This window comes from Rattus norvegicus, chromosome 9 (genome assembly GCF_036323735.1).
Source record: "Rattus norvegicus strain BN/NHsdMcwi chromosome 9, GRCr8, whole genome shotgun sequence".
In the NCBI taxonomy this organism is placed as follows: domain Eukaryota; kingdom Metazoa; phylum Chordata; class Mammalia; order Rodentia; family Muridae; genus Rattus; species Rattus norvegicus.
The window spans coordinates 43,883,862-43,905,196 of NC_086027.1; the positions used below are offsets into that span (position 1 = coordinate 43,883,862).

Sequence of the window (21,335 nt, forward strand, 5' to 3'; positions counted from 1 at the left end):
GAGGTACTACATAGAGGGCGCAGAAATAAACATGTAGCATCGATTGTCGTGGTAAAAAGGCCTAAAATCTGCGCTCTCCTGTATGTATTTCAGAATCGAGCAACAGTATCAGAGTGTCCTCACTCTTTGGCATGAGTCTCACGTAAACATGAAGAGTATAGTGTCCTGGCATTATCTCGTCAATGAAATTGACAGAATCCGGGCTAGTAACGTGGCTTCGGTGAGTGTGGATGTGCGCGTCGACCTAATGTGTCCCCAAACGCCTTGTCATATACGGGGTGAAGCTTACACCTGCTCTGGACTAGGAGGGAGCCCTGTACGTTCACTCTGTCACTCAGCCAGTGCTCGGTAGGGCCTGGCGTAGATGAGGCTCGCTCTACAGGGGATGGGAGTCTTGAGATCGAACCTCGCTCAGTGCTTACTGGAGGAGAGAGACTAGGACGAGGTGTTTGGACAGACAGTGGGTCCATTTTAATTTCACTTATTGAAACTGTATCCGTGGTTCTTACTTGTCTTCTTTTAATTAAAACGTTATGGCAAAGAGCTTGCAAATGAACGATATCATGCCCTAGACTAACAGACCGGAAGTCTGTGCACCTCGGGGACCTTCTGAAGGGTGGGGATGGCCACTCTGAAGCTGTGAAGCATCACGTTCGATTTTGCACCTTCACCATCCAGCATGGATTTTAATTTACTTACCCATCAGCGAAGCCTGGAAATCCATGTCAGAGTTGAAACCCGAAAACCAGTCAGCTTTCTGTCTTCTTTCGTGACCTCCGTGCCCTTCACCTGCTTTTTATCCTTCCTTACCCGTGCTGATGCCCACCCTTTCTCTCCCGTTCTCTTTTCTATAAGGCTTGCCGAGCACACAAACATTTGCTTTCTTATTCACGTGTATACTACAGGCTACGCTCCATACACGAGGGAGAACTGACGCCTTATCTTTCTGAGATTGGGTGACCTCCCTTGATATTAGACATTCTAAGTCCTTCTGACTTTCTACGATTTTCTTACTCCAATCTACATACGTACCAAACACCACTGTCCGCTCACCTATTGATGGAAACTTGGTTGGTTCCACTCCCCTGCTATAGGGTACAAACCCGAAGTAAGCGAAAAGAATATTCATTTCGAACGTCTGCCCTAACCGTGACCAAGCTAGAGTGTACGGTGACATCCTTGATGATCCGCCCTACTCGGATGTAGCTCCTGGCGCTACGTCATTAATCCAAGGATCTCTGTTCTTTAGATAAAGACAATGTTGCCTGGCGAACACCAGCAGGTTCTCAGTAATCTCCAGTCCCGCTTGGAAGATTTTCTGGAGGATAGCCAGGAATCCCAAATATTTTCAGGCTCGGATATAACTCAACTAGAAAAGGAAGTGAATGTATGTAGGAAGTATTATCAAGAGCTTCTCAAGTCTGCAGAAAGAGGTAAGCGCGGGGTTGCTGGCTTTCTCTCCCCTGTGGGGGTTTCATCTAGACTCTCCTGTACTCTCACGGGAAACCTCAGTCCACTGTGACACGTATGCAAGACTACTGAGCAGCATGAAATGCGTGTGTGCAGGGGACGGAACTCAGGAGCACATAACTTCATGCTTGAAGCCCTGAGTTCAATCCCAGAGCCACCCATAGCAACCAGAACTTCTGAGCTAGGAAGGTGCTCGATGAGATCATTAATAAAACTGAAGTAACTAAAAATGCCCGCCAAGCCGCGGGGCGGACGACAGATTCTCACCTCCTCTGTGTGAAGCAGGTTTACTGCACTTTACAAAGTGACACTCAGAAGGAAGGTGCTTAAGGCTCATGAACGATTTGATTATTTCCCCGTGTTAAGTTTTACACAGGAATTAAAGCAAAGTGTTTTATTAAGTTTTCCTTAATATAAGTCTTAGTCTTAATTCGTCATACTAGTTAGAAAGAAATGATTTTATTAGTAATATTTTGTGTCTTTAAAACATTAACACATTTTTTTACCTGCTTTTTCCTTTTAGATTTTGGTTTAATTTAATGGTTAATTGATGACATACGATTCACATTTTTGTGAATATGAAACAGGATAATACATTGCTTCCTTTGGGTATTTCAGTGATACTTCAGTATTTTACATGGCCTTAGGGAAATTTTCTCAGTGCTTGTTAAGTTTTAAAGTCCACGTTCTGAGACTTGGGTTTTAAGGTTATGTCCTTAGGATTTGTGCTAATGGGACCACTGTTTTGCCTCAGTAAGAGCAAAGCGCTGGCTTTTGCTGTGAGTCTTGCACTGGGCCTTTTGGGGAGGGGGAGTTACTCACCGAGCATGCTCTGTCCTTCCACAGAGGAGCAAGAGGAGTCTGTGTACAATCTGTACGTCTCAGAAGTGCGCAACATCCGGCTTCGCCTGGAGAGCTGTGAAGACCGGTTGATTCGGCAGATCCGGACGCCTCTGGAAAGAGATGACCTACACGAAAGCATGTTGAGAATCACGGAGCAGGAGGTAAGAGTCGCACACGTGTCAGCAAAGAAGCCAGGGCCATTTCCTCTTAGTGACCATGAATGTCTCCTTCTGATCTCCGGCGTGTTCAACTGTGACTTCGGCTCCTTACCGAGGCCCAGTTGTGCATTTCTTACTGGACGTAAAACCAAGATCCCTTGGATTGAGGTCCACCTCTGAGTTAGTAAACATTGAAGCCTCCTGGTGGGCTTCACGCAGAGAGACATTATACACGTGCTGTTTACAAAGTTAGAGATTGGGGTCAAAGGAATAAACAGAAAAAGGCATTATGATGATAAAGCCGGACTGGCATGCTTGTTTATTTGGTAAAGAAAGGGGTTATACGGATGCTTATGTCGGTAATGAAATGTAAAATGTGTCTTGTAAGCGGCTGTAAGAACCATGACCATTGGGGTGACAACAGATAACCCCCGTGTGTTTCCTGTACTAGAAACTGAAGAAAGAGCTGGAACGGCTTAAAGACGACTTGGAGGCGATCACAAATAAGTGTGAAGAGTTTTTCAGCCAAGCGGCAGATTCCCCATCCGTCCCTGCCCTGCGATCAGAGCTCAGCGTGGTCCTCCAGAGCATGAGTCAGATCTACTCCATGTCTGCCACTTACGTAGAGAAGTATGTCAGCAGCAGTCCTCACCCCCACCTCTCGCTCGGTGGTTCTGTGGGCAGTCCGTGTATCTTAGAAACAAGATTGATATTCCTCCATGTTGAGAGGGGATTGCCTTAGACATTTCTGTTCTGTAAGCTCCCTTTTGTAGTTTTGGGGGTTTCTGCTATGCTTGGCGTAACCTATTGCAACCTAGGAACCTATTGGGATCTGTATAAATGCACCTGGGGTGGGATATGGGTGACGTCAGTGAGGAAGTGTCTCCTGTTGGAATCTGCGTAAATACCACCTGGGGGTGAAACACGGGGTGACGTCTATTAGGAAAAGAATCAACTGACTGCTAGATGTACAGGAGGCCAGTCAGTGTGCCCATGTCATGAGTTTTAATGACACTCTGGGACTACAGTGTGGGGGGAGAAAAGACATTAAACAGTGTGGACTAGTGTTTGTTTCTCATTCAAGGTTGAAGACTGTTAATTTGGTTTTAAAAAACACCCAAGCTGCAGAAGCCCTTGTCAAACTCTACGAAACCAAGCTGTGTGAAGAAGAAGCAGTCATAGCTGACAAGAATAACATTGAGAATTTAATGAGTACGTTAAAGGTAAGAGTGTCACTTCTAGCTGTGGCTCCAAGGTCCCGCTTCCAGTCGTTCTCTAGCACAGTGCCAAACGTCTGGCACTAAGACCCTGATGTAGAGCGTGTTTCTGCGTGTGCTACCTCCATTCCATGCTTCAATTCTACAACTAAATAACTACACGCAATCATTTCAGTGTCAGTGATTGATCTATTGCCGTGAGGAGACATCATGACTAAGGTAATTTATAAAAGAAAGCCTTTAGTTAGGGACTTGCTTACAGTTTTGGAGGGTGAGTCCAGGGTCATCATGGTGAGGAGTATGGCAGCAGACAGGGAAGCAGGTGTGGCCCTGGAGCCATAGCTGAGAGCCTACATTTAATCCACACAAGCCCATGACAGAGACAGAGAACAACCAGACCTGGCATGGGTTTTTGAAACCTCAAAGCCCAACCCCAGTGACACATCTGCTTCAACAAAGCCACACCCTCAAATCCTTCTCAAACAGTCCCACCAGCTGGGGACTAAGCATTTAAATATATGTCACGCCATGATGAGCAGATTGTTACCTTAGGTAAATAATGAGCTCCTCTATGACTTGTTGATACATTATTTCATGATGCCCATTGATGCATGTATTTTAGCAATGGCGATCAGAAGTAGATGAGAAGAGAGAGGTGTTCCACGCGTTGGAAGACGAGTTGCAGAAAGCGAAAGCCATCAGTGACGAGATGTTCAAGACACACAAAGAACGGGACCTTGACTTTGACTGGCACAAAGAAAAGGCAGACCAGCTCGTGGAAAGGTGGCAGAGTGTTCACGTCCAGATCGACAACAGGTGGGTGTCCTTTCTGTTCAGTGCACATGTAGGTGGGAGTCCCTTTGGGTACAGAGGGTGGACTCTAATTAAACTCACCAGGCATCAAGTGAGTGGCATTCCATAGCCAATGTGCTAGCTGCAGGATTGTCCCTAACTCCATTTCTTCCTTACGGATGCTCTTTCGCAAAGCATGTTACTTGAAAGAAATATTATCTTTTTTTCTCTTGTTTTTAAAAATTTATTTATTATATGTAAGTACACTGTCACTGTCTCCAGACCCACCAGAAGAGGGCATCGGATCCCATTACAGATGGTTGTGAGCCACCATGTGGTTGCTGGGATTTGAACTCAGGACCTCTGGGAGAGCAGCCGGTGCTCCTAACTAGCTGAGCCATCTCTCCAGCCCTGTCTTTTCTTTTTGAGATTTGTTTTATTTTATGCGTATGGGTGTTTTGCCTACACATTCATATGCTTGTGTTACAGCCAGTAGTGAGCCTCCATGGTGTGGATGCTGAGAATCAAACCTAAGTCCTCTGGGAGAGCCACCAATGCTCCTAACTGCTAAGCTGTCTCTGCCTCCAGAAAAATGACCTTTTCAACTGTGCATAGTTAGAAATTCTGATTTGTCATGGCATGTGTATAGTCTGTCTTTTGAAAAGATAATAATATGCCTCTCTAAAAGTTATTACCAACTTACAGTGTTCGGATAACCATGAGTTTACGAAATAAATCACAAGCTTTTTTTCTTGGGCTCTACGTAGCAATCTCTGTTGACCTAAGGAGAAATGAAGAAATCGAAGTGGCCTGCTTCTCCTTTTCATTGACATTGTAAGACAAGTGGAATCATTTGTTCAGTGAGAATTAAAAGCACAAAAGAAAATGGAACTGATTTAGGCTTCATCTTAAATAGTGGCCTTTCTCACTCATTCTTACGCTTATATTAAAATAAATGGTTTTTTTTTATGGTATACTTCCACTCAAGAAATGAAGTTCTATTTATATGTATTTTCCTTTGCAAAATGCATGACAAATTTGTTTTTAATGTGTTGATTTAAAATCGTAGAAGTGGGCATTTGGTTTCAGTTCCTCGAAGATACTCTCTTGAGACCATGTTGAACTATCTTTCTTTTTTTTTTTTTTTTTTTTTTGGTTCTTTTTTTCGGAGCTGGGGACCGAACCCAGGGCCTTGCGCTTCCTAGGTAAGCGCTCTACCACTGAGCTAAATCCCCAGCTCCTGAACTATCTTTCAAAGGTGAACTATGATCCGAGGCAGGCCTCCTCTACTCAGGATCTGTGGATTGATTATAATGGCGGTCAATTTCCCTGCTTTTTCAGCTTTAGTCTTAGTGTCACAGTAAAACAGCACCAACAAACTTCAGAGCTCCCGGAGCAAACGCTGTCTTCACCCAGACGCTGTGTGGGGCAGATGCTGCAGGAATTGTGTTTCAGGCTTCTGCCAGGTGTCTGCCCCATTGTGCTTCGTGGCTCTTGTGTCTTAATTTGTCTTTCTCTCCCCTGTCCCTTCACCCCTCCGGCTGGGACCTGACTCTTCCACTGCCGCTCTTGCAGGCTGCGGGACTTAGAAGGGATCGGGAAGTCCCTGAAGCACTACAGGGACTCCTACCACCCTCTAGATGACTGGATCCAGCAAATCGAAACGACCCAGAGAAAAATTCAGGAAAATCAGCCAGAAAACAGCAAAGCTCTGGCCGTACAGCTGAACCAACAGAAGGTATTTGAACTGAGATTCCGTCTGAATTTGGTTGGTCTCAAGCCTCACCTTTCTCTCCTGTGTTGGAAGAAAGGGCAATTACTCACACCTCTGTGAGGAAGAATGAGAATGTATATGAGGATTCCATACCTTTAAACGCGCCTGCATTTACTTGTGTTTCCCGGAAGTCATTGGTGAAAGCGTAGATAATGAAGAGAGTGTTGGGGTAGTTTCCATGGACTCCATCTTCCAGGTTTCACAGGCTGGGTCTAACTTTTTTCTTGATCATATACTGGCAGCATGGTTTTATACTTGGTAAATTAATAAACGGGGCCAGAGGTAATAGAATCCCAGCTGGTCACAGTTGCTGGGAAGTTGGACGATTTAAGGTTTTATCGTTAACAGCCAGTAATGTCTAGCTGTTTTCATCTGAAGTGGGTGTAATGAAAGGCACCGAGTCTGCCCTGTGTAGTTCTCATTTCCGTTTTGAAAGCCTCCCAAGGGAAGATTGCTTATTAATCTTATCCTGGAAGTTTGTTATTTATCTGTGAGTCAAGGCACAGGTGAGGTTTGATGTTTTAAGAGGTAAAGCCCTGAGGGCCCTGGATGTTTCTTCATCACTGAGTATGAGGTAGATCTTTGTAGAGCTCCGGTCTCTTTCTCTCTAAACTGTGTTCGCAGATGCTGGTATCTGAAATAGAGGTGAAGCAGAGCAAAATGGACGAGTGTCAGAAATACTCGGAGCAGTACTCAGCTGCCGTCAAGGTGAGGACAGTCACGTAGTTGAGGCAAAAAGGTATATAATGCTATAGCAATATTTTCAAAGCAGTTTGAAGTTCTGCTTAAAAAAGAAAAAAATCCTCATTTAGTCTTTTGTATACACACCTAGTAATTGCTTATGAAATGAGTCAGGTGACGGCCCGTGACCAGTTCATTTTTCTCTGTCTCTGTGGATGCATTGAAAATGTACACACGCCCCCCAACACCTAGGTCTGAAACTTGTTTCGTATATGCTTTCCCTTTCTGTTTAATTTAAAATTTAGAGAAGATTTAGCTTCTACTGAAGAGACCCTGTCATAGTTTTGTAAGGTAACACTGACAGTATCTTAGGCTCCCAGCTCCATGGCTCTATGGACTAAATGGAGGCGTCCTGTACCGAGAATATTCTGCAGTGAATGTTTTTGAGGGCTCTAAATACAATCGGGACCTTTGCTGACCTCCACACTTGTCTCTGTTCATGTCACAGCCTCATAAGTATCTCTAATAGATTCTTTAAAAATTTAGTTTTCGGTGCACGCCTTTTGTCTCAGCACTTGGGAAGCAGAGGCAGGTGAATCTCTGAGTTCAGGGCCAGCCTGGTCTACAGAGTGAGTTCAGGGCAGGCAAGGCGACGCAGAGGAACCTTGTCTCTGAAACCAACAATGACAAAATGTAGTACTCACCATTTAGCTTTTTTATTTAAGATTATTTCAGTGAACTAGTTACCCATGTCCTGTGGTCAGTCCCTGTGGATTGAAGCCTTCAGGCTTTGCTTGGATTAACTGTATCACATTGGCTCTTTCGTGCAGGACTATGAATTGCAAACAATGACCTACAGGGCCATGGTGGATTCCCAGCAGAAGTCACCAATGAAGCGTCGGCGGATACAGAGCTCGGCGGACCTCATTATTCAAGAGGTGACGAATGTAGAAGGGCAGAGGATGGGCAGGGGAGAGAGAGAGAGAGAGAGAGAGGGAGGGAGGGGGAGAGAGAGAGAGAGAGAGAGAGAGAGAGAGAGAGAGAGAGAGGATGTTTTAAAAACACTTTGACTTTTATCCTGGTAAAACATACCTAAAATAAAACTGGCCGTTTTAATTATTTATAAATGATTTAATGGCATTTTAGTATATCGCTTTAGTATTTCTTTTAAATCACTCCTGATGTAAAATGCCACGGCACAACATCTTATTACATCTCTTTAAAAACTCTTTTAAAGTCAAGATCGTTTATTAACACAGAAAAGAATGCCTTTCCTGATTAAACCCAGAAGGAAGTTATGAGTTGGTGTGGCGTACAAAGGTGGCAGCCAGTGAGACCCACTTTGGATAAGTGTATGCCTTAGTCCTCAAGGCCTAGTCGGTAGCATGGGCATCGGTCGGCATTCACGCATCTTGCTGGTCGCAGAGATAATGCTCTCCTCACGTCTTCCTTGCAGTTCATGGACCTACGGACGAGGTACACTGCCCTGGTCACTCTTATGACGCAGTACATTAAATTCGCTGGTGATTCCTTGAAAAGGCTGGAGGAGGAGGAGGTAACCGTTAACATGTTACATCCGTGTGAACGGGAACGAGGTTTGAGCCGAAACAGTAGTGATTTGTAAACTTCCTGATGAATTTACATGGCTGCTTGCTAACGTGCAAGTCGTTCATTGGAAGCTTACCCTGGAAAAGACGGAAAGCCTTGGGCATTCATTTGTTTGTTTTTTAGATTCTCCAAGACAGAAAAGCATGTTTAAAGTTTTAGTTCGGGTGGGCTAGAGTATTGGTTCAGTGTGCTCTTAGCGTGGGTTTGGTCCCCAAGCCTCAAAAGCAGCTACTTCAGAACCAATGTGATAGACCCAGGGTCGTAAATAGTCCTGTGTCAGCGGAAGATTTGGGCAGAAGTTGGTTCCGCTTCTTCACAGCTGAGGAACGGTTTCTATCAAGCGCAGGCGCTGCTCATGTGACGTCTGTAGAGAGGCTCCATGCAGACACATCTGTGTTATGCACCTTAAGTCAACATACATTTTCAAAGATTTCAGTTCTAAATCACTGTATTAAAAAGGCAAACTTAGTGGTCGATATTTGTGCAAAAGTGTGGCACTCATAGCTCTCTTAGTAAGTGAAACGCACTTCTTGCCTGTGATAGTTTTCTTACTCTCACTACATTTTGAGAGATGCTGTCCCACTTTTAAAGGTGTACGCGTCTTTTAAATCTTATTCGCGGTTGTTAGACATGGAATCAGTTACTTCCTTTTCTGTTCTCACCGTGTATGTTTAACTGTTCCTCGGCTCAGTTCCTAGAAGATAGAAATGGACAGAACCAAAGATACTTTCAAAGATTTAAATACTTATCGTTACCAAAGCACTAGCAATTGATAATGGATTGAAAATAAAAACAGTATAGGTTTTTGAGGATACACAGACAATGATTTAAAATAAACATTAACACCCTTCTGTGTAAGGGTCATAGTAATGGACTATCCTTAAAAATGCGTAACTCAGTTGGGTGGTGGTAGTGCATGCCTTTAATTCCAGCACTCAAGCGGCTGAGGTAGGCGGATCTCTTCGCCTTCAAGGCCAGCATAGTGTACAGAGCCAGTTCAGGACAGCCAAGGCTGCAAGAAGAAACCCGGTCTCAAAAAAAAAAAAGAAAAGAAAAAAAGGAAGAAAAGATTATGTAACTAACGCGAGCTTTAGACCCCTAAAGAATAGTACTTCTGATACACTCTTGAAGTTCTACAGGATAAACTGCCCTGAGAGAACAATTTTTCATAATCAACATACAAGCAGAGATACATGATTATTTCAGAAGTGTTAGAGAAATATAGAACATTTCTATATATACGCTCGGGTGCGTATTTGATATGGTGAACAAGTTCTGTAGTTGATATAAACACCCAACTCTCAAAGTTATTGATCTCTCCGCATAGAGCTGAGAGACCTTCCGAGGAACTGATCTTCATGAGTAAATCTGATGGGAAGATGGAAAGTCAGTAATTGACCTAAGTTATTGGAAGTAATTTTAAGCATTTGTGAAATAATTCTAGCCAGTTAGATAACGTATAATTATTAAACTAACAAGATTACTCTAGTTAAGGTATTGAAGACTCAGCAATAAATTTTATTTTTTTGCTGAGGTAGGAGAAAACAGGGGAAAACAGCTTGGTAACAGCTTAGCTATGTTTCAGAGTGAGATTTGACAAGGGGCTGGTTCCCAGAAAGAATTGTAAGAAATTAAATTTTGTGTTTCTGTGTTTGAGACAGTGGCTCTCTGGTTAACCCAGAACGATGGGCCAGAACTCGAAACCCTCCTGTTTCAACCTGAGTACTGGGACTACAGGTGTGCGTGTCTGTGCCCTGAGACGACTTCATGTTTTCAATATGCCGATGAGACTTGTATCTCCGTGGAGTCGTATTAACAGCCGTGGGGAGGTTAATGAAGGAAGCTGAGCGTTGAAGCTTCAAATTATCAGAGATCAAGAAAGTGGGGGAAGAGAAAGATTCCTTACCAGTTAAATTCGTGAAATCCACATATATCTCAGTGAAAACAAAGCTTACCTATAAAACGATTTCCGTATTTCTATTTCAGCTGTTTTTTCTCCGCAGTTTTTTTTCAAACTGATCCTGTCTGGAGCTGTTGAGGAAGAAAACTAGAATTTATTTATAAATAAGTCTAAACATGCAGGGTTTCAATTGATACTTAGTTTCCCAGTCCTCCCAGCTGCTAGAAGGTTTTCTGATATTTATTTGGTACAATGGATTTGAATCCTTACGTATATATTTTTAAATGCTTCCTATTACACAAATATCTTTGTATTTGTGGGGTATCTAAAGGGACTTGACAAAATGGCTCTAGGCAATCCATGCCAACAACAACGACCTATGAGTGCTTGGAGCTCATCTCTCCAAAGCCGTCAGGGACAGACGCTGCCTTTGCATTAGCAATGACCTTCATTGTAACTGTCACATTTGCGTTCATAAACATTGACTTAGAAATGTCAATGTTTTGCGTAATTCTCCTTTCCTGTGTTTTAAAGCATCATTTCCGACTCTGGCTCTCTGTTCCGACATTCTCTTTCTTTAATCCTAAACATGGAACTGTGCGTATCATGTTTAATTTCCACTGGACTCCGCTATTGAAAAACGAAATCTTGCGTTCTTCGGTTCCTGTATGGTGGCGTTGTTCTCAGCTGACAGTATCATGTTGCATGTGAGACTAGAGCGGATATCATGAGAAAAGCTTCATTTTTTTTATATCTGTAAAAGTTTGGGGCCCCACTCATGTTCTGAAGAGGCCTTTCTGGCTTCAAAACCCCAAGCCTGCTAATTGTCTTCTGAGGGGCAGAAGGCATTCTTTGGGAAACAAACATTCTTGCAGGATTTCTGTCTCCTCGCTTCTGGCTTTCTGAGGCTTCTGCTCTGAAGGTCCTGGTGCTGGTGGCGATTGCTTGTTCTGCATCTGAGCGCCCTTGGTCTCGTAAGTACTGCTCCGGAGGCTGCAGGATCTATTTCAATGGAACGCCTTTGACCCTCTAAATGTTTCTTGTAGATGAAAAGGTCTAAAGAGAATTCTGAACACGGGGCGTATTCAGATCTGCTGCAGCGTCAGAAAGCGACCATGGTTGAGAATAGCAAGCTTACAGGAAAGATCAGTGAACTGGAGACAATGGTGGCTGAGCTAAAGAAACAGAAATCTCGGGTGGAGGAAGAGCTTCCCAAAGTTAAGGAGGCCGCTGAAAACGAACTGAGGAAGCAGCAGAGGAACGTGGAGGACATCGCCCTGCAGAAGCTAAGGGCGGAGAGTGAGGCCAAGCAGTACCGCCGAGAGCTGGAGACCATCGTGAGGGAGAAGGAAGCCGCCGAGCGGGAGCTGGAGAGGGTGAGGCAGCTCACGGCGGAGGCCGAGGCTCGGAGGGCCGCGGTGGAGGAGAACGTCCGCAGCTTCCGGAGCCAGCTGCAGGAGAACACCTTCACCAGGCAAACGCTGGAAGAGCATCTGCGCAGGAAGGACTCGAGCCTCAGTGATCTGAAACAGCAGAAGCTGGCCCTGGCCGAAGAACTCCAGCGGAAGCGCGACCGCGAGGAGGAGCTGCTGAGGCTGGTGAGGCAGATGGAACGGGACCTGGCCTTTCAGAAGCAGGCGGCCGAGAAGCAGCTGAAGGAAAAGCAAAAGATCGAGTTGGAGGCAAGAAGAAAGATAACCGAAATTCAGTTTTCGTGTAGAGAGAGCGCTGCAGCGGCGCAGGCAGGCGCCCTGAAGGAGCTGGACAGACAGAAGGAGGAGCAGCTGAAGCAGCAGGTGGACGAGCTGACCGTCGCCAACAGAAAGGCGGAGAAGGAGATGAGAGAGCTGAAGCAGGAACTCAGCGCGGTCCAGCTCGAAAAGGCGTCGTCAGAGGAAAAGGCTCGGTTGCTGAAAGACAAACTGGACGAGACCAACAGCACACTCAGGTGCCTCAAGGAGGACCTGGAGAGGAAGGATCAGGCCCAGGAACGCTACTCCCAGCAGCTCAGAGACCTCGGCAGGCAGCTCAACCAGACGACGGACAAGGCCGAAGAGGTCAGGCAGGAAGCAAACGATCTCAAGAAAATAAAGCACAGCTATCAGTTGGAGTTAGAGTCTCTCCATCAAGAGAAGGGGAAGCTCCAGAGGGAAGTGGACAGAGTCACCAGGGCGCACGCGCTGGCCGAGAGGAACATCCAGCATTTAAACTCGCGGGATGAGAAGGAGCCCTCAGGTGAAAGGAGGCAGCTCTGCCGGAGGAAATCCGATCACCTCCAAGAGGAGTTTGAGAGGAGCCACGCCCAGTTGCTTCAGAATATTAAAGCGGAGAAAGAGAACGATGACAAAATCCGGAAGCTGAACGAGGAGCTGGAGAAGAGCAACGAGTGCGCGGAGATGCTCAAGCAAAGGGTGGACGAGCTCACGCGGCAGAATCAGGAAACCAAACGAGTGATGCAGAGGATTCAGGCCGAGTCCGAGACCGTAGTCCGAGAGAAGCAGGCCATCCAGCAGAGATGCGAAGCGCTGCGCGTCCAGGCGGACGGTTTTAAGGACCAGCTCCGCAACACCAACGAGCACTTGCACAAGCAGACCAAGACCGAACAGGATTTCCACCGGAAGATCAAGAGCCTGGAGGACGACCTCGCCCAAAGCCAAAACCTGGTGAGCGAGTTCAAGCAGAAGTGCGACCAGCAGAGCATTGTCATCCAGAACACGGAGAAGGAGGTGAGGAGCCTGAGCGCGGAGCTGAACGCGTCCAAAGAGGAGAAGCGGCGGGAAGAGCAGAAGGCTCAGCTTCAGCGAGCTCAGGTGCAGGAGCTAAACGACAGGCTGAAGAGGGTGCAGGACGAACTGCACTTGAAGACCATCGAGGAGCAGGTGACCCGCAGGAAGATGGTCCTGCTGCAGGAAGAGTCCGATAAGTTCAAGCGCTCGGCAGACGAGTTCCGGAAGAAGATGGAGAAGTTAATGGAGTCCAAGGTCATCACGGAAAACGACATCTCGGGCATCAAGCACGACTTTGTGTCTCTCCAGAGAGAAAACTGCCGCGCGCAGGAGAACGCGAAACTGTGGGAGACGAACATCCGAGAACTCGAGCGGCAGCTCCAGTGCTACCGCGAGAAGATGCAGCAAGGCCAGCACGTAGAAGCGAATCACTATCAGAAGTGCCGGAAGCTTGAGGAGGAGCTGTTGGCCCAGAGACGGGAGGTTGAAAACCTCAAGCAAAAAATGGACCAGCAGATAAAGGAACAGGAACAGCAGTTACTTCTGCTCCAGTGCGAAATTCAAAGGAGCCCGACCCAGGACCACAGCTTCACGTCGGCTTTTGATATGGCAGGGAGAGAGTGCCGCCACCCTGCAGAGATCTCCGCCGGGAACTCTGGGCACCTTAACCTAACGGCCAGACTTCCACTGTCCAGATGGACTCAGGAACCACACCAGGCAGAAGGAAAATGTCAACACAGGGCCCCTGAACCCCTTCCAAAGGAGGTTCAGTTCCGACAGCCCGGGGCTCCGCTGGACAAGGAAAGCAGCCAGCCATGCTACTCGGAGTATTTTTCTCAGACAAGCACTGAAGTACAGATAACTTTTGATGATAAAAACCCACTCACGAGGCTATCCGAACTGGAGACAATGAGGGAGCAAGCCCTGCGTCCTTCCAGACCGCCTGTGCCGTATCAGGATGACAGACTTGAAAGGGAGTTGGTGAAGCTTTTGACACCCTTAGAGGTACACATTGGCCTGAGACCTTATTAGTTAGATCGTGTCAGGCTTCTTCTTTTATTCCTTTCCCCACCCTCCCCCATCCAAGACTAGATTTTTAACAGTTTTATATGCTTAGCTGTGTGCGAGGGGAGAAAAAAAAAACTGTAATTTTCCAGCAGTTTTGGCTGCGTTTGCTGTAAATTGCCGCTGACTTCTGAATGCTTGAGATGAGACACACGTGGTATGGATGAAGTAAATATTTTAATATGACTTAATCTAAAAAAAATATATAGAAAATAGTCGTGAGTGAAGCTCAGTGGTAGAAGGCTTCTCTAGCATGCAGAAGGCCGAGGAATAGAGTCCCCGAACTACAAGGGGAAAGAGGGGAAAGGATAGAAGAATCAAATATTACCTTCAATATCTAGCGTACTCTGTGGCCAGGTTTCATTCTGACCTCTTCCCACAGACCACTCTTAATGTATTTAGTTGCTAACACTTGAGTCTCTCAGAATATCATTATCCCTACCCTGGGTTGGCAATTCTTCACCCAGTTATTGTACAAGGGATTGTAATGGGGCAGAGACTATTTGATAAGGTGCCGTGCTCTTTGGGCCACGTTTAACATCTTAAACATTCCTATTGCAGATAGCAAAGAGCAAACAGTGCGGCGTGCATACAGAAGTCATGGCCTTAACACAAGAGAAGAAGCTGGGTTTCAATGCTGGTGGATGGATGCTGGAAGGGTCCAGAACGTCTGGTGGACTCAAGGGAGATTTCCTTAAGAAAGGCGTAGAGTCAGAGACTCCCCAGAACCCTGACCTTAACCAAGCATGCGCTGTTAGGGATGATGAGTTTCAGTTCCAAGGGCTCAGGCACATGGTGACTGGCAGGCAGCTGGTCGAGGCAAAGCTTCTGGATGTGAGAACAGTTGAGCAGCTGCGGCTTGGTCTGAAGACTGTTGAAGAAGTTCAGAGAAGTCTTAGCAAGTTTCTGACCAAGGCCACCTCGATCGCAGGACTGTATCTAGAATCTTCCAAAGAAAAGATGTCATTCTCTTCGGCCGCCCAGAAAATCATAATAGACAAAATGATGGCTCTAGCCCTTTTGGAGGCTCAGGCTGCAACAGGTTTTATTATCGATCCCATCTCTGGTCAGACTTACTGTGTCGAAGACGCAGTCCTTCGAGGTGTCGTCGACCCCGAGTTCAGGAATAGGCTCCTAGAGGCAGAGAAGGCAGTTCTGGGATATTCCCATACTAATACAACGCTGTCAGTGTTCCAGGCCATGGAAAATAGAATGCTGGACAGGAAGAAAGGTAAACATATCTTGGAGGCACAGATTGCCAGTGGGGGCGTCATTGACCCCGTGAGAGGCGTCCGTGTTCCCCCGGAAACGGCTGTGCAGCAAGGCTTGCTGAACAACGCCGTCCTCCAGTTCTTGCACGAACCGTCCAGCAACGCGAGAGTCTTCCCTAATCCCAACAACAAGCAGGCTCTGTATTATTCAGAGTTACTGCAGATCTGTGTGTTTGACGTAGATTGCCAGTGTTTTCTCTTGCCGTTCGGGGAGAGGGAAATATCCAATCTCAACATAGAGAAGACTCACAAAATTGCCGTGGTAGATACTAAAACAGGGGCAGAACTGACGGCATTCGAGGCTTTCCAGAGAAACCTGATCGACAAGAGTGTTTACCTCGAACTCTCTGGGCAGCAGTATCAGTGGAAGGAAGCCACATTTTTTGACTCCTATGGGCATCCTTCTCACATGCTGACCGATACGAAAACTGGCCTGCAGTTAAATGTTAGTGAAGCTATAGAGCAGGGAATGCTAGACAAAGCCTTGGTCCAAAAGTATCAAGAAGGCCTTACCACACTAACAGAACTGGCTGACTCTCTGCTGAGCAAGGTAGTTCCCAAGAAGAATTTGTACAGTCCCATTGCAGGCTATTGGCTGACTGCTAGTGGGGAACGGATCTCCTTGCTGAAAGCCTCCCGGAGAAACCTGGTTGATAGGGTTACAGCCCTCCGATGCCTCGAAGCCCAAGTCAGTACAGGGGGGATCATTGATCCCCTAACTGGGAAAAAGTACAGGGTGGCCGAGGCTTTGCATAGAGGCCTCGTTGATGAGGGCTTCGCCCAGCAGCTACGCCAGTGTGAATTAGTGATCACGGGCATCGGCCACCCTGTCACTAGTAAAATGATGTCAGTGGTGGAAGCTGTGAATGCTAATATCATCAGTAAGGAGATGGGCATCCGGTGCCTGGAATTTCAGTACCTGACAGGGGGCCTGATAGAGCCTCAGGTTAACTCGAGGCTGTCCATAGAAGAGGCCCTTCAAGTCGGCATCATTGATGTCCTCATTGCCACCAGACTCAAAGATCAAAAGTCATACGTCAGGAATATAATGTGCCCCCAGAGTAAAAGAAAGCTGACTTATAAAGAGGCCTTGGAGAAAGCAGATTTTGATTTCCACACAGGACTTAAGCTGTTAGAAGTGTCTGAACCCTTGGGGACTGGGATATCCAACCTCTACTATTCTTCCCAGTAGGGCGTTTCACTCCGTACAGAGGCCGTGCCGGCTGCATCCTGCCATCTGCTCAGAGCAGATGGTGTCCGCTAAATGTGCAGCCTAGGAACTGTGTCACCAGCCCGAAACGCTGTTAGTTTCTTGCAGGCTAGAAATAGCTCCCTACTCAGAAAATATAAACTCATTCTTAGATTGAAAGCAAGAAACGATTGGCCACCCTTGAAACAGCTACTTTTTAAAATTCTTATCTCACTGAAGTAAATGGGTTTTACCTAGAAAATGGGGAGAGCATGGTGAGCATCAACACATTCAGGGGCTCATTTCTCCTGACCTCCTCCCGTAGTCCTTACACTGAATCGATTCAACACGTCTATGACATCATACTTTGTGCATCCTGGAAGAGTACCTCGCAGAGCACCACGGGACCTGGATCCAAGACAACATGCAAATGTGCTCCAGACCTGTGAGGCTGGAGAGCGATTCCTGGAGGCAGTGATGTTCTCTACATATTAAAGTGTTCGCTGTTGCCTCTTCTTTCGATTGAGACTTTGGAATTAAGTCTAACAAGTGCATTGGGTTTTGGAGGAGGAGCATCCTCTGTGTCTGGTCTCTCTCTCCCTTTGCTCTCTCCTTTTGTCTGATAGCATCTGTCAGGGCATCCGCGATTGTAATGCTAATGTAAAGGCAGCGATTCCCAAACCTCCCCTCCCCATCTCATGAATAAAGTTGAGTTTGCTTATTTGTCATACTTCTGAAGCAGCTGGGTGGCCAGAGCAGCCATTCCCGTCTCCAAAGACATCTGCTGTGCGATGTGTTGGGCATGGTTAAGTGAATGAATAAAACATCTCAGTAACCCGTGTGCATAATGGGAAACATTTGTGCATTCTCGTTTTCAGCACAGAGGAGAGGTTAGTCGAGAAGCTCAGTCGTTTATCGGAATGTATCTTTCTCTGTTTTCTCTTTTCTTTAACCACTCGTACCTGTCAGAAGTCACTGGATGAAGAGAAGAAACAGCATGTTGAAAAGGCTAAAGAATTGCAGAAATGGGTATCAAATATCAGCGAGACACTGGGAGATGGGGAGAGAGCTGGGAAACCTCACTTCTCTAAGCAACAGGTACATCTACAGAGGTCCTAATGCCAACTGGGTGGAATTTACTGAGTCATAAGTCTACAAAACACAAGCCATCAATCTTTACCTTAACCCCCACACCCACCAGAGTTACAAGCTTTTACAATAAAAATTAAATAGTTTAGGCCCTTAGGCATTTTTGCCCAAAGAGGCATAGTTAGAATAATCGAGAAAAGGGTGTCCTGTTCCAAAGCCAGAACTGTGTTCATTGACCTCATTATTAGCAAGCCACTAGGTTATAGCCTTATCTTATATATCAACTCCCTGGTTAGAATGATTGGGATTGTTGACCAGTGATGTCATCAGTCCTACGGGCCACCCATGTCAGACATGGAGAATACGGTCTAGGCTGTGAATGTTGAGTGTTTAGGAAGTAGACCTCTCCGGAGCCTTTTCTATTTCATGAGGAAGGCTTTGTTGTCCAACCTCTGCACCGTACACTCTTCCCATTGAATACCCTTCTTTCCCCTGCCCATTGCTACCTGTGTGTTAGGACACTGTAGCAGGCAGTTGGTTTTGCTCCACAGTGTAGCACTTGAAGCTCAGGACATTGGCATTAAGATATAAATTGTAGTAGTGCTTTATTGATGGTAGGAATTCCTGCTAGTTTGTATTCTGTTGTTGGGGTAGTTTTGTTTGGGGCAGACAAGGTCTAGGCTAGTCTTACCCTTGCTCTGCAGCCCAGGCTGGCCTTGAGATGTGATATCATACAAATGGAAGACCCAAGAATTCAGAAAGCATTTGGTGGCTTTTCAACCAAAAGACTCCAAAGTAATTTGCCTCAAATGCTTGATTTAAAATACCTTCTTCCCAGCCTTCTCACTGTCAGACAGGAAGGCATTCAAACAAGGCGCATAAGCCTGAGAGCAAAGATGTCTTGAGAGAATGAGTTTCTTCAAGAAGCACGAATTGTGAACACCTGGTGTCTTCATATTATGTCAACATTCTCCAGAACATTCCTTAGATTTAGGCCTAGTACATACGGACACTTTTAAATAAGATGGTGGCCCTAACTGCAGTTCTACCAGAACACCTGCTTTCTCTTCTGAAGGACAGAGTGGTTTGATGTGCACAATGAGTCCTCAGAGATTCCATTTAGCTTCATGATTTCCTATAGCCATACCAAGTTGACTATGCAAATTGACTAATTAGTAAACTCATCTTTTCGTTGGCCCAATATTTCCTCTCATCCCTATTCATTTATAAGAATGGAAACTTTGTGGGCTGGAGAGATGGCTCAGTGGTTAAGAGCACTGACTGCTCTTAACTGACTGCTGACTGAGTTCGAATCCCAGCAACCACGTGGTGGCTCACAACAATCTGTAATGAGATCTGATGCCCTCTTCTGGTGTGTCTGAAGACAGCTACAGTGTACTTATATATAATAAATCTTTTTAAAAAAGGAATGGAAATTTTGATCAAATGGAAATGGGGTTCTGGACAAGTCTTGGACAAACCCCTTTTCCCATAATTCATGAGTTTGTCTTCTCTGGTAGCCAGAGATGGCATAGGATGGAGGGAGCTGTGGTTAGCAGTTACCACCTGATCTACAGGTCTCCTGAGATGTGCTTTCAAGGGAGGGTCTCTGAGCCTTTGGGCTTTGGCAGAGTCATGGTTGGGCCGGAACAGACTCAAGAACTGTGATGGGTTGCGTTCCCTTGTGAAGACGATACCACTGTTAATAGAGGGCACTGCACTTTCTCTTGTGTATGCTGAGGAGAGTTGAGCTCTTAGGCCGTACCGATAGCTGCTACGTTACTTAATTGTGTCACCCAGAAAATACACCTGCCACTTTCGCCTTGATTAAAATTCTGTATTTTTAGTTACTATTTAACACTCTTTCTGTGGGGAGGCTTTGAATGTGCCTTCTTACCTTACAGATTTCCAGTAAAGAAATATCAGCCAAGAAGGAGCAGTTCTCGGAAGCTCTTCAAAACACACAGATTTTTTTGGCTAAACATGGAGACAAGTATGTTGGCTTTTGTTAGCCCTTTTATTCCGTGTAGGGTTACGTTCTGAAAATCAACTCATCAGACAGAGGGCAGTGTGCATCATCCCTGACACTGTAAAAGTGGAACGCAAAGGAATCGTGGTTAGCTTAATAGAACGTGAGGAATGTGGACTTAGCTATGTGTCACAGCTAGCTTTCACCACGCCAGGGCATGCTGCTACAAGAAAACAGGCTCAGACAGGTTGAACATTAGTAGCCATCGAACAGTGGTGCAGGCTCTGAGTCATGTTTTAATTCCTCATAGTACTCTGAAACTACCTTTTGGAAAATGGCATAAATGTGGTCTATGTGTGCGTGTGTGTTCGTAGAATACACGCATGGGGATGTGAGGCATGTGGGGGGTGTTAGTGCCCTTTTTCACCAGTGATTCAGATAAAGAAGTTTTCCCTTGTCTTAAATCATTTTGGGATGTACTCGTCATGGTTACCCCAAAACAAGTATGTGATATTTCTTGAGAGTCTGTCCCTGATCAGCTTGGCAGTAGTTACTCAGGTCTCTGTGTGTGTGTTTGTTCTTAGAGAGATACTGACCTATTATTAGTTTAACTCTTTAGTCTCTTTCTCAAAGAAAAGAATCTTGGATATTTCATACAGGCTCCTTAGTTTCATGTGTCATCATTTCAAGGCCCAAAAAACACCCAGATCAAGCTCTATGTAGTAGCAACACTGAAGCAAGTTACATCCTGTTACACTTGCCGGCTGACATGGCCCCCTTGATACTTTGTGTATATTGCAGACTGACAGAGGAAGACAGAAGTGACTTGGAGAAACAGGTGAAAACTCTGCAGGAAGGTTACAATTTATTATTCAGTGAATCTCTGAAACAGCAAGAGTTACAACCCTCAGGAGAGGCGAAGGTCAAGGTGGAGGAGAAGGTAACGCTCCTCACAAGATGTGAGGTCTGGCATGACTGGGAACACATGGTAACGCGCCTCGGGGTTTATATGCGGAGAGTCTGTGGATAGAATTTGGAGGCTTCCTGTTGTTTTTAAAATGCTATCTTACATGTGCAGACCATCATCCTACGCCTTAATCTCTGCCTTGCATGGTGAAAGAGGACTCGTTCATCATCTAACTCTTCTTCTCAAAGCCATTCTTTCAATATTTTGTTCAGGGTTTTATTATAAAAATATGATCAGAAAAGAGCCCGTGGGTCATCTCTACCACTGAGATACGCTGTGGGGGTTTTTGATTGTCAGACATCCATGAGGGTTATTTTAGTGGTGGGAGGCTATGTCTTAAAGTGAAAATACTCTCACATCTTTTTTTATTTAAAAAAAAAAAAGGAATCACCTAAAACTTGTCTGACTCCCAGTAATGTGCCCGGCAGAATGTTCGATAGTTAAAAGGTGTTTGTTGTTTTAACCCCGTGACTCCCAGGAACACTTCCACATGATTTGTCATGTTTGGGGGGGGGTACGTAACAAGTCTTTTACTTATCCCTGGAAAAGTCTGTATGCTGTAAACATCAGTAGCATGGAGTTGATGCTGTCTTTCTTGTCACTAGACTCTAATCTC

The 21,335-nt window shown here is 45.6% G+C and overlaps 1 protein-coding gene and 1 long non-coding RNA gene across 35 annotated transcripts in view; one reads left to right on the top strand and one right to left on the bottom strand.

Moving 5' to 3' along the window:
• The window catches only part of Dst (dystonin), a 393,820-nt gene that overhangs the window by 252,146 nt on the left and 120,339 nt on the right, over window positions 1-21,335 (top strand). For 33 of the 34 annotated variants that reach the window (XM_017596770.3, XM_017596775.3, XM_017596773.3 and 30 more), the window contains 13 exons: window positions 94-220; window positions 1,250-1,433; window positions 2,317-2,474; window positions 2,923-3,101; window positions 3,556-3,694; window positions 4,311-4,504; window positions 6,056-6,218; window positions 6,879-6,962; window positions 7,766-7,873; window positions 8,392-8,490; window positions 17,664-17,792; window positions 19,688-19,776; window positions 20,554-20,692. In XM_017596770.3, the coding sequence (XP_017452259.1) occupies window positions 94-220; window positions 1,250-1,433; window positions 2,317-2,474; window positions 2,923-3,101; window positions 3,556-3,694; window positions 4,311-4,504; window positions 6,056-6,218; window positions 6,879-6,962; window positions 7,766-7,873; window positions 8,392-8,490; window positions 17,664-17,792; window positions 19,688-19,776; window positions 20,554-20,692 (1,792 nt within the window). Of the gene's footprint in view, window positions 1-93; window positions 221-1,249; window positions 1,434-2,316; window positions 2,475-2,922; window positions 3,102-3,555; window positions 3,695-4,310; window positions 4,505-6,055; window positions 6,219-6,878; window positions 6,963-7,765; window positions 7,874-8,391; window positions 8,491-11,489; window positions 14,175-14,795; window positions 17,530-17,663; window positions 17,793-19,687; window positions 19,777-20,553; window positions 20,693-21,335 lie in introns of those variants that run through there. The other variant, XM_006244716.5, reaches the window with a different exon arrangement.
• On the bottom strand, window positions 7,628-11,365 carry LOC134480566 (uncharacterized). Its single transcript, XR_010054964.1, has 2 exons — window positions 10,499-11,365; window positions 7,628-9,237 (listed from the first exon to the last, which is right to left on the bottom strand). It is a non-coding gene; the product is annotated as an uncharacterized LOC134480566 (long non-coding RNA).